We start from the raw sequence: 13,100 nt of genomic DNA on the forward strand, positions 1-13,100 counted from the left end.
AATCAGTCATGTGATGGTACCCACCTTGAAAAACTAAGATTTTCGCGATGAAAAACGTCGATATCGGTGCTAAAATGATGAAAATTGAATAACCCAAGACTGTCATGAATGCTGACGTGCTTTGATCCGCCATTTTTATTAATAATTTACGAGTTTCAACAGTTTATTCACGCAAAAGTGCAAATCAGCAGTGGAAACCGAAAGTGAGGCTAGGTTACACTTCTCCTATTGTAAACACTAGTAAACACTACTCTAGTAAGAATTATGTGTAACAGGTGACGCTAGGTGTGTCGTTTATTGAAAATGACATCAAAATCTTCGAAACTTTACAATGGCAGGCCCGAGAACTGTATCGATGTAATTGTACAAATCTTTACACTTTTGCTTGGTATTCACATCACTACTACTGCCCCAAATGATCATTCCATCAGTTCCGTAACTTTTAAAGATCGAAAACGCATTGAGGAGGTCTTCTTCACTCATGAAATTTCTTGTATCGCGATAAACAAACCAAAAGTACGGATAGATCCTCTTATTCTCGCCGAATTGATTTTTTACTCTGACAGCTTCATACACACGTCCTTCCATCAATTGTCTACGTTGATCAGCAGTCAATGATTCACCGAAATACAAAGAAGGATGTAAACTCTGCGAGGAATCAAACATCCAATTTAATCTTAAAAAAAAACATGAAAATTATGATTTTGTAAACGTTTTTTGTCGTTTTTATCTACCTGTCATTATCAGCAACAACTGAATCACTGCAGATTGGTAGATAATCAGGTGATTGCATATTGTAACAATATGGATACGCATAATATCCCCAAATTGCATTCGGGCGAAGTTTCCTTGCGTGTCTAAGAGTGTCTTCGACATATTTCCGACCTTCTAATTCAAAACGTCGTTCGGCTTCTTGTTTCAACTCAGCCAGAGTCCACATTGGATGCAATTCAGCTTCGATTTCCACTGATAAATCTTTGTAGGGGATGAGTGATCCCCAGTTTTGGTTATAAATCGGACGCCAGCTTTCAAAATCAATTACAGCAAGACCTAAAGATTAAAATTCATTAATTTAACTAAATTTATGTTTAAAAAAATGTTTACCAGAGTAATTTATGTCTGGAAAATCATTTTCAACTGCCCGTTGAAACATTTCCAAATGTTTGGTTAGATTTCCCGCTTGCGGTACGCCGCCATTACGTAGAATAGTATAACCTGTTTCGTCATCTGTCAAAATGGCAGGAAAGTTCCCCGGATCGTACATTATGACCATTTTATCGCCTTTGAACGAATCATTTTGATTCGTGATGATGTTGTACTTGGCGTTTAGTTCTTCAAAGAATACTTTCTTGCCACGACATTGGAATGTCGGCACATTCCAGTAGATATTAAATGGTTTATCATACACGTTTATAATACGCGTACTAAATCATTAAAAATTAATTATTGTGGTCAAATATATGAAATAATTATTACCTTTGCGTTGATGTAGTTGTTATAATCATAAAAACACATAATATTAATACACAAATCTTCATCTTTAAATAATTTTTAAGTTTCTGTCAATTTAGAACTTGTTTTAGCGTTTGTATGTGTAAAAACCGAAAATTTAATTGTTGACGTGTTGTGTGCACACCTTTGTATGCCTTTGCGTTAATTATCACCTGGAATTAGTGCGGGAGCAGAACAAAAGCGCGCACATAACTAAAAATCGCTCAGGTGAGTGTTTATATAGTCCGCCCGCTCGATTTACACATGCGTAGATAAAAATAAGCACGAATATTAAAAATTCGATCAAATTCTCTAATTCCGCAAACACTTCCTTGATTTATCTGATAATAGAACCGCGCGTTTGATGTTCCACCGCACTGGATGAATATTTTCGGTGTTTTTTTTTGTTAAAACTGCGAATTAATTAATAATTTCGGGAGAGACTGGTGAAAAATACGAATAATTGGGTCAAGTGCACAGTTTAATTAGTCCACTGCCGGGTGCGGAAGCACTTTCAGTTTTTTTCCGACAATAAATAACCAGACTATGCGGGTACGAAACAAAAGAATTTATTTCTGCGCGTGTGTAGGTTGTAAAATGGCTGTTAAAACTGACTAAATTGTTAGTAATGAATGCGTTTTGCATGTGATCAATATTTATCAACTCCTGCGACTGTTTCATAACAAATTCTTTGATGAATAATTAAATTTACATTAAAATTTACATTTGCAAACACTCGGTATATAATTGTTTGCATGTGCATCGTTTCGTAACATTTCTGGTAACGTGTTAAGCGTTGTTCGTTGTTGCGTCACAGTGAATGCATTCTTCACTTAATTTTTTTGCAATAATTACATTACAGCCTACATTAAAATGCAATTAGTGTTTATCAGTTAAATTTCTAATCTATTCCATTGATTATTGATGTGTTCCTCCATTTTGTGTCAGGTTAACTTCTCCATGATACATTTCTCTCGTTCCACGGCTTGTTTACACTCATCTTCTTGCTGATTATCTTCTTCACAGATTGCAACAGCTTCTTTTACTTTCTCTGCGTTATTAACATAAATTTTCAACAGGTTAGCGTTGATATTATTACGTACATCAATGCGTTCCATTTTGATTAACATACAGCGATTGTAACACGATAAATTATCATCGGTGAGATTCATCATGCTTTTCGGCATTGTTTCCGTATCAATATAAACAGATGTTTCATTAGCGCATACTTCAGCTAATACTTTGATCCCGACGGCTTTAAACACGCAGAGATTGTAGCTTTGCGCACGTTGACAGGGTTCGAGTTTCATTGTTTCTTCATTGCAAACAATCGCAACGTTTCTGATGTTTGGTGGAATGTTTTCTGTGTTGAAAACGCCATCTATGTTGATTATATTGACTTTTTCAAGGATACATCTGTCCATACAGGCTAAATTTGACAGCGTTTGATCTTCAAGTGAGGTTATGTTCAGTTTGTACAAACATTGTTCTCGTAATTCAGTGTAGAGTTTGATTTCAGCTGATATTTCTTCATCACAGAGAATATTCTGTTAAAATAAGAAAATTAATATTGAAATTAACATACTTAACCTATAATATTACCTTTGTAGATATTGTCAGTAAAATGATGAGGATAAGTTCCCGTAAGTTGACTACTTTACAAGGAATCATTATTACTGACTGACTGTGATACTCACACTGTCTGGCTTACTATGAGTTCTTTTATGCGTCAGTTAAAATTGATTGCATTAAGTGGTCGTAGTGAGAGTGAGGTTAATTCAATCAAATCAGCGCGACTGGGGCTGAGAATCATGCATGTTTTATTAATAAACTTTATTTTCATATAGACTCTGCATAATTATAACTCTGAATACAATGATTACACAATTACAATATCGATGACAATGAAAAGGACCACTAGGAGACATTTTTGACAATCAAATCTGATACATTGAACAATCAAAGGCACACCTCACTATTAATAATGATATTGAATTCAATTTCATTTGATAAACAGCATGAAATGGCGCAAAATGAGATTTTTAAAGTTATTTACGTATGTGATAAGTTGCAATAAGCAAAGAATTGAGTAACATTTCATCTCTCGGATTTCCGCTGTAACTAGCCTATCTTATTAAGAATAGTTTGTAGAATAGTCTCTGCGATTTGTACCTATTTATCTCTTTTAGTTTTCGAGATATTCGCGATTGAATAAAATGGGCAAAAATTGAAAAATGTCACTTTTTAGCACTTTTAGTCGCGTTTTTCGACCTTTTACTGTAGGAAATGTAATAGTTTTATATTTTTATCTGATAGACAATCTTCCAATCTTTCATAATCAACAATTCGTTGGTAGCTATCTCTTTTAGTTTAAGAGATATGAATTTTTGAAAATCGTCGAAAAAAAGTATCAAGCACCCCCCCTTGGCAATTTTTTCTTAAGACTTAAAATTTCATCTCTCAGATTTCGGTTTTAACTATCCTATCTGATAGAGATTGGTCCGTAGATTAAGACGCTGCGATCAGATCTTATTTATCTCTTTTAGTTTACGAGATATTCGCGATTGAATAAAATGGGCAAAAATTGCAAAATGTCACTTTTTAGCACTTTTAGTCGCGTTTTTCGACCTTTTACTGTAGGAAATATAATTATTTTATATTTTTATCTGATAGAGAATCTTCCAATCTTTCATAATCAACAATTCGTTGGTAGCTATCTCTTTTAGTTTAAGAGATATGAATTTTTGAAAATCGTCGAAAAAAAGTATCAAGCACCCCCCCTTGGCAATTTTTTCTTAAGACTTAAAATTTCATCTCTCAGATTTCGGTTTTAACTATCCTATCTGATAGAGATTGGTCCGTAGATTAAGACGCTGCGATCAGATCTTATTTATCTCTTTTAGTTTACGAGATATTCGCGATTGAATAAAATGGGCAAAAATTGCAAAATGTCACTTTTTAGCACTTTTAGTCGCGTTTTTCGACCTTTTACTGTAGGAAATATAATTATTTTATATTTTTATCTGATAGAGAATCTTCCAATCTTTCATAATCAACAATTCGTTGGTAGCTATCTCTTTTAGTTTAAGAGATATGAATTTTTGAAAATCGTCGAAAAAAAGTATCAAGCACCCCCCCTTGGCAATTTTTTCTTAAGACTTAAAATTTCATCTCTCAGATTTCGGTTTTAACTATCCTATCTGATAGAGATTGGTCCGTAGATTAAGACGCTGCGATCAGATCTTATTTATCTCTTTTAGTTTACGAGATATTCGCGATTGAATAAAATGGGCAAAAATTGCAAAATGTCACTTTTTAGCACTTTTAGTCGCGTTTTTCGACCTTTTACTGTAGGAAATATAATTATTTTATATCTTTATCTGATAGAGTTGAAGTTGATAAATATTTTCAAAGGTTAGATGGCGCTATGATGTACGGTTTTGCATTAAATATTGCTTGTTGGTGGTAGTGAGTGCACACCGTGTCCGTGTGGATCACGCGATTTCGCGCAAGAGATAAGTTTGTTTACCTGCAGGTATCGAATCTTTATTTCGTGGAATCAAAACGCACCGTTGCTGTTTATTATATTAGGATCGTAATTTTAAGCAAATATTCTTCAATTCTTTCATGAATCTAACTAACAATTTTGTTTTAATTCTAATACATTTTTATTATCTGCAGATGATTACGGACTAATGTGTTCCCTGGTAAAGGAAAAACGATGCATGTTCAAATTAAATATCTCTTAAATATTTGATTTAAAATCTGGCACTCTGTCAGCATAAGAAATCAGAATTACGCAAATCGAATTTTAATTTTTTATTATCTTTAATAATCTAAATTTCGAAACTACTGTATCATTTATAGATGGCAATAGCATGGACTAAAAATTGTAAAATAAAGCATTGTGTTTGTTGGAACACAATATACACTTTCTTATCGCATTGCCGTGTGTCGTCGTTGCCAGCACCTCACGCCGCATGTTGCTGCATCTTAGTTTAGTTTTGATCCCAGGTAAACTGCCAAATGCAATTCGCGCATAAGGTCGCGTTCCATCGACGCGCCGCCGAGTTTGCGCATCTATTGCAATTCACGCACAAGGTCGCGTGTGATCGACGCGCCGGCTTTGCGCACCTCTTGTTTTCTTATCATAAACTGCCTCGTCGTTGCTTATGCAGCTTGCGGCCAGTTTTGTGCCGGTCGCTGGTTGATCCAGACGTATTTTGCGCGACTCGTATTGTTTATCCGGACTTCTACTTTCCAATTCGAATTATATTCAATCATCAATTGACTATTTAATTTTAACTTGACTTTAGTACAACTTTAGTATTGTTATTTATTATTTGCGCGTAAGTGTATCGCGGCTATGTTGTTTACCTGTTGTGAAGTGCCGTCGGCCATCTTCCAATTGGTAAGAATTGGAATAACATTGGACTTTATTTAAAGTTAGAATGATAAATGTAATTGATTTAGTTTTCCATTCTAAGCGTCTGTCAGTATCCGATATAACGTCGCGTTCGCCGTGCATGTGTTTGCCTTTCAGGCGCATCATGGCCGCCGCCGGTATCTCAGCTCTGTTGCAAACAATACGGTCTTAAAACCTAATTAATACAGTAAATTCATAAATTGCATCTTTTATTAAATTCAAATTAAAATCTAAGCCTTTCTAACTTGTGCCGATATTGCCAGCTAGCATTGTGTTCAATCTTCTGACTATTGACGCTTATCGGTGTTTATTTACAACTAGTGTGTTCTTATCTCGTTCGCCGTGTGGAATGCACCGTGCACACACATTTCGACAACAAACATCGTGTTTTGATGCACGAATTGATAACATTCTTTTATTTTGCATTTGTATAACATGTTTTAACTTTTATTCATTTATTATAGTAATTGAAGAAATACCAGTGAGGGCCAGTGACGTTCCATGAGTTACAATACACAGGGTGAGAGTTCATGGGTGAGATTATAATTAAATTCTTCATTTCATGGGCATAGTTCAGTTTCGCGTCATTGTAATTGTCTTTCCGGTTTGAATTAATATAAATTTAATACATTGCCCGCCTGGGAAATGCTTATTTTTACCGATGTTTAATGTTTACACTGGAATGCCCCTGATATGCGAATTTATTGACATTTCTTTTCGGTTTGCTCCCCCGACTGATGTGAGATGCTAGGCCGGTTGGTGCATGAAAATAAAACAGATAAAAATATATTTATTCCGTACCCTACTACTTGCACACGAGAATTGTTTGACTTCTACTTATTTATCGGTGTTAGTATTTCTATTCTTTTGATTAAATATTTCATTGAATTATTTTGATTTGTTCTTACCGCAGTTTTACTTGATCGGGAATTTCCCTTCAGTACAGTTCAACCATTTTCCAAATTTCGAGTTTTGTAGTGTCGATTCATGCGAACAATTCTGGTTTTAATGCAAATCCATTCTCTGATATGTTTCCTACTTGGCATCAATACTTGTTCTACGATTCTCAATCTCAGGATTTGCACTCCTGGTAAGTCTCATCATATTTTTATGTACTTAGTATATGTACAGTATGGATGTATGTTTGATACTTCTGATTGTCAGTATTAGGTATATTTTTGTATATTTCCGTTATTCTATACGAACTCGGCGACCTAGTAACTTCAGCGGGGCATCAAAAAAAGCAGAATTAAAATCTCCGCCGGGTGGTATTTGTTAGCGGTAGAAGTGACTCGATTCAGGGCACCTTACGAGGCTAGCGGTAAAAGTGACTCGTGTTCAGGGCACCGTAGGAACCCGCGAAAATTTGAATGAAAGTTGTGTTTCGCTAGGAATTGTAGTTTTTTTGTTATAACTGGCGAACGCGGTGTCATAATTGGTTCGGATTAATTTTCCCAGATGCAGAATTTAATTTTGCATCTCCCAGTATAAAAATGTTTTGCTAGAAAATTCCGTAACGCGAGTTATAGTGAAAGTTGTGTTTGCGCCGTAGTACGCGTCGCGCTAGGAATTGTAGTTTTTTTGTTATAACTGGCGAACGCGGTGTCATAATTGGTTCGGATTAATTTTCCCAGATGCAGAATTTAATTTTGCATCTCCCAGTATAAAAATGTTTTGCTAGAAAATTCCGTAACGCGAGTTATAGTGAAAGTTGTGTTTGCGCCGTAGTACGCGTCGCGCTAGGAATTGTAGTTTTTTTGTTATAACTGGCGAACGCGGTGTCATAATTGGTTCGGATTAATTTTCCCAGATGCAGAATTTAATTTTGCATCTCCCAGTATAAAAATGTTTTGCTAGAAAATTCCGTAACGCGAGTTATAGTGAAAGTTGTGTTTGCGCCGTAGTACGCGTCGCGCTAGGAATTGTAGTTTTTTTGTTATAACTGGCGAACGCGGTGTCATAATTGGTTCGGATTAATTTTCCCAGATGCAGAATTTAATTTTGCATCTCCCAGTATAAAAATGTTTTGCTAGAAAATTCCGTAACGCGAGTTATAGTGAAAGTTGTGTTTGCGCCGTAGTACGCGTCGCGCTAGGAATTGTAGTTTTTTTGTTATAACTGGCGAACGCGGTGTCATAATTGGTTCGGATTAATTTTCCCAGATGCAGAATTTAATTTTGCATCTCCCAGTATAAAAATGTTTTGCTAGAAAATTCCGTAACGCGAGTTATAGTGAAAGTTGTGTTTGCGCCGTAGTACGCGTCGCGCTAGGAATTGTAGTTTTTTTGTTATAACTGGCGAACGCGGTGTCATAATTGGTTCGGATTAATTTTCCCAGATGCAGAATTTAATTTTGCATCTCCCAGTATAAAAATGTTTTGCTAGAAAATTCCGTAACGCGAGTTATAGTGAAAGTTGTGTTTGCGCCGTAGTACGCGTCGCGCTAGGAATTGTAGTTTTTTTGTTATAACTGGCGAACGCGGTGTCATAATTGGTTCGGATTAATTTTCCCAGATGCAGAATTTAATTTTGCATCTCCCAGTATAAAAATGTTTTGCTAGAAAATTCCGTAACGCGAGTTATAGTGAAAGTTGTGTGCCATTTGCCGCATGCAGCACATTCTAATATAGTTTAGATCGCATATATGTACCATGCCAAATGTAAAAATGGCTAAATTTTTATTCGATCAACAGTTGATTATTCAATTGTAATTCGCAAATATAGTATTGTTATTTACTATTGCCGCGTTTAATGTACATTATTGATCAAAAGTGGTGATGCTTTTCGTGTTTTGTATGCATACTTATGCAAGTTGTTTTAACTTATGTTTTTTTTACAGTATTCGCCGTAGTCCGATGTAGTCCGATGAGTTCTTCATTGACGTAAACGTTAACGCTACCCTTTTACGGTGCCCTAAGTTACACCTTCTACCGCTACCTTCGTACGGTGCCTTGAATGGGAACTGGGAACTTGGACTGGAGAGGTTTCGCAGTACTGGTGGAGTGCGTATTGAGGATGATGTTTTGTTTACTGAAGGTGGATGTGTCAACTGGACTAAAATACCCAGAACGTATGTTATATTTTTGCAATTTATAATATTTTATATTTTATTATCCTGTTATTCATTCTGATTTATAGAGTCCAAGAAATTGAAGATTGGATTGCCGGTGTTAATAATGATTCCAAAAACGATTTAATGAATTTACAACATTTTTAAGCTGTTATTGATATCATTTTTGTTTATTATGTTAAAAATTGTAAAAAGAGCATTGTATAATTACATGTATATATTGAGAAATTGAGTTACTGATGGGTGTATATTCTACATGTTTGAATAAAATTGTTGTTTTATACTTTTAACTATAAATTTTTATTGTTTTATTTGTTCCAAACGGAGAACATAGCTTGCAACATCGTTACTCCTTTAATTAATCCATAAAACCCTTAAACTTTAATGGAAATGCCACTGCTAGATATGAGAAATAGTTCAAAATCAATTTTATATTGTATCAATATTTATTTAAAAACGGTATCACTAGTGTCATCTATCCACGAGTAACTAAACTACGCCCGCTATTCAAGATTGCTGGAGATTTAGCCTCCTCAACTTTCTGCGATCCTAATATTCAAAAGAATTTTGTCACCAATTTCAATGGATTTCTCGACAAAATTTGTCGAGAAATTTGCTGAAATGTTGCTGCTCATCAGTCTGTAGTATTAGGAACGCAGAAAGTGGACATAGCAGTTCCCGGCAAATTATTATATATATTATTTCAGTTTGTTTCGGTACATATTCAATTTTTTTTATGAAATTGCAAATAGGGCCTAAGCAGTTAATGCTAGCAAAAAAATACCAAACTAATTGATGTAGAATTAAATTGTCTATCACAATTCGAAAACAGAATTCAAAAATTCCAACTTTTAATTTTCATCATAAAAAAGAGAAATCTTTTGCCTTTTTTATAACAAAATCTTTTCTTTAAATTTTTTTTGTGTCATTTTGATGATTTTTCAATAATGATGCCACCTTGTAGGGAATTTTTCAAGGATCAATATTATGTAGTTCTTAATTTTCTAGCCCTCTTAGTTGTCGAGATCCTTCAGAATTTGAAAACCGAATTTGCTGAATAAAGATTTTTAAAAATTCATTTTACCCGCCATTACTAGTTACCGCCTCTTTCATTGACATACCTCCTCACCCTTTCTGCGATCCGAATACCAAATCCTGAGTTTCGACTGTTTCGAGTCCAAATTTTGTGTGATTTTGCCTCCCAGAGTCGACAAAATAAAGATGGAATATTAGGATCGCAGAAAGTTGAGGAGGCTGATAAAGTTTTCGCGGTAACTAGTAATGTGCTGCCTCTGGTGGCGACGGACCGAAGCTCAACACTTTCGGTTGTTGTAGTTTCTAATTGACAGATGGCACTAGCATGCACTTTTTAAAATAAATGGTTTAAGAAATCGTTAAATATGTGATCAGGTAGAAATAACAGAAATAATTTTAATTAGAAAAATTTAAAAATATTCTTTATTAAAGAAAACACACAAGCATAAATGTTGGGAGACAATTTGTGTAATAATTACAAAAGTTATTTAAGATAATTTAATACTAACAATCTGATGCAAGAATGGTCCTTCTACGATGTCAGACTCAGGTGCAAAATCCCTAAAACCATCAAAAATTAGTCCTTCGAACATAAAAATGCAATTTTGGGGGTCAATTTGTGAGATAATCACAAAAGTTATTTAGGAAAATGATAAAGAAATTAATTACTTACAATCTGATACCAGAATGGTCCTTCTACGATGTCAGACTCAGGTGCAAAATCCCTAAAACCATCAAAAATTAGTCCTTCGAACATAAAAATGCAATTTTGGGGGTCAATTTGTGAGATAATCACAAAAGTTATTTAGGAAAATGATAAAGAAATTAAATACTTACAATCTGATACCAGAATGGTCCTTCTACAATGTCAGACTCAGGTGCAAAATCCCTAAAACCATCAAAAATTAGTCCTTCGAACATAAAAATGGAATTTTGGGGGTCAATTTGTGAGATAATCCCAAAAGTTATTTAGGAAAAGGATAAAGAAATTAATTACTTACAATCTGATACCAGTATGGTCCTTCTAGGATGTCAGACTCAGGTGCAAAATCCCTAAAACAAGCAAAAATTAGTCCTTCGAACATAAAAATGCAATTATGCATGCGCAGCGCATGCATAAATGATGGATTGAACCGGTAAATGCGCTTAAGTGCAAACGCGCCCATTCTTGCAAATTTTCGAGGGTTGCAGGTCGAATTCCTGCACCAAACAAATACCACCCGACCGAGAATTTAATTCCGCATCTCTAAACACCACGCTGAAGTTAGTGAACCGTCTAGATTGCGCCTAAACCCGAAAAAATACAAACATTTCACATGAAATGGAGAAAAATTCTTCCTGTTATGCGAATTTTCGTTCAGGTACTGTCACTTAAGTCGTATCGCTGGGCGTGAGTTCACACGGCAAGAAGATTGGCGGAGGTAAACAAATAAACTGATGAAAACACAATGTGACGTACAAAATCGCGTGATCTTACCGGGCCCGCAATTCGCCAACTTAGGCGATGTGCACTCACTACTACCAACAAACAAGCTGCAATAGGCGAATGCAGAATTTTAATATGCATTTGCATATTCTAGCGACACAATTTAGTGTCGCTTTAAAGGTGGAAGTAAAAAAAAATAAATGTAATATGCGGGTAGCAATTAATTTAATAAAGTTAATAAAAATTCAATAATTTTAAAATTTATTTCGCGTGATCGGAATCGACAAGACGATCAAGCAAGTTGAAAAACGTACTCGTATATGTTGAAACGTAATGACTATGGAAAAACGAGTGAATTTTTACAAGGATACAATTATTTATTCTCAAACTTACTAGAAAATGACTGCAGGTTATATCCAGTTGCAATTCCCAGTATCGAGTTTAGTCAATTGCCGTCGGACTTCACACGCACAAATGAAGACACGAGTTTTATAATCATTTCACGCACAAACTATCGTTAGCACTTTACGCGTCGAAACTGCGTCGTCGATTACCGATAAGATTTAATGCAATTTATTGAAATGAAATGAAAACAAGGTGACGAACAGCGCGTAGGCAACAAGAGACTGATACGTCCGCGGCCAGTACCATTGCAATTCGCGCACAAGGTCGCGTGGCATCGACGCGCTGGCTTTGCGCATCTATTGCTTGTATCTGACGAGTTTATACAGCAGGCACAGGGTCCTATTGTGAACTGTCGCATTCTTGTGTGTGCAGTTTTGGCTTGCTCTATTGATGGATTGCAGCTAGTTTCGTGCAGGTCTCTGCCGCTTATTTTAGCGAGCTAGCTTATTTTATAGAGAATTGTCCGTAGATTAAGACTCTGTCATTCGTTCCTTATTATCTCTTTTAGTTTACGAGATATTCGCGATTCAATAAAATGGATAAAATTTGAAAAATGTCACTTTTTAGCACTTTTAGTCGCTCTTTTCGACCCTTCACTGTAGGAAATATAATTATTTTATATTTTTATCTGATAGAGAATCTTCCAATCTTTCATAATCAGCGATTCGTTGGTAGCTATCTCTTTTAGTTTAAGAGATATGAATTTTTGTAAATCGTCGAAAAAAAGTAACAAGCACCCCCCCTTGGCAATTTTTTCTTAAGAATGAAAATTTCATCTCTCCGATTTCCACTTTAATTAGCCTATCTTATAGAGATTTGTCCGTAGATTAAGACGCTGCGATCGGATTTTATTTATCTCTTTTAGTTTACGAGATATTCGCGATTGAATAAAATTGGCAAAAATTGCAAAATGTCACTTTTTAGCACTTTTAGTCGCTCTTTTCGACCCTTCACTGTAGGAAATATAATTATTTTATATTTTTATCTGATAGAGAATCTTCCAATCTTTCATAATCAACATTTCGTTGGTAGCTATCTCTTTTAGTTTAAGAGATATGAATTTTTGAAAATCGTCGAAAAAAAGTATCAAGCACCCCCCCTTGGCAATTTTTTCTTAAGACTTAAAATTTCATCTCTCAGATTTCGGTTTTAACTATCCTATCTGATAGAGATTGTTCCGTAGATTAAGACGCTGCGACCAGATCTTATTTATCTCTTTTAGTTTACGAGATATTCGCGATTGAATA

At 35.1% G+C, this 13,100-nt stretch overlaps 1 protein-coding gene and 2 long non-coding RNA genes across 3 annotated transcripts; 1 reads left to right on the forward strand and 2 right to left on the reverse strand.

The window, feature by feature from the left end:
* Positions 1 to 256: 256 nt before the first annotated feature.
* LOC135791626 (hyaluronidase B-like) lies at positions 257 to 3,630 on the reverse strand. The gene is made up of 5 exons (XM_065302076.1): positions 3,094 to 3,630; positions 1,477 to 3,038; positions 1,105 to 1,424; positions 735 to 1,050; positions 257 to 676 (listed from the first exon to the last, which is right to left on the reverse strand). The coding sequence occupies exons 2-5, from the start codon at positions 1,536 to 1,538 to the stop codon at positions 310 to 312; spliced, it is 1,065 nt and encodes a 354-aa protein (XP_065158148.1). The 5' UTR covers positions 1,539 to 3,038; positions 3,094 to 3,630; the 3' UTR covers positions 257 to 309.
* A 1,882-nt stretch (positions 3,631 to 5,512) lies between these two features.
* On the forward strand, positions 5,513 to 9,284 carry LOC135792318 (uncharacterized). Its single transcript, XR_010548263.1, has 5 exons — positions 5,513 to 5,535; positions 5,593 to 5,902; positions 6,382 to 6,451; positions 8,757 to 8,987; positions 9,056 to 9,284. It is a non-coding gene; the product is annotated as an uncharacterized lncRNA (long non-coding RNA).
* A 1,132-nt stretch (positions 9,285 to 10,416) lies between these two features.
* Positions 10,417 to 12,915, reverse strand: LOC135791938 (uncharacterized). Its single transcript, XR_010548158.1, has 5 exons — positions 11,842 to 12,915; positions 11,024 to 11,075; positions 10,860 to 10,911; positions 10,696 to 10,747; positions 10,417 to 10,583 (listed from the first exon to the last, which is right to left on the reverse strand). It is a non-coding gene; the product is annotated as an uncharacterized lncRNA (long non-coding RNA).
* Positions 12,916 to 13,100: the final 185 nt, after the last annotated feature.

The sequence above is a fragment of the Atheta coriaria genome, unplaced genomic scaffold (genome assembly GCF_025399875.1).
Source record: "Atheta coriaria isolate IRGN ID8LTWV9N9 unplaced genomic scaffold, Caltech_Dcor_3.1 hic_scaffold_5_pilon, whole genome shotgun sequence".
NCBI lineage: Eukaryota > Metazoa > Arthropoda > Insecta > Coleoptera > Staphylinidae > Dalotia > Dalotia coriaria.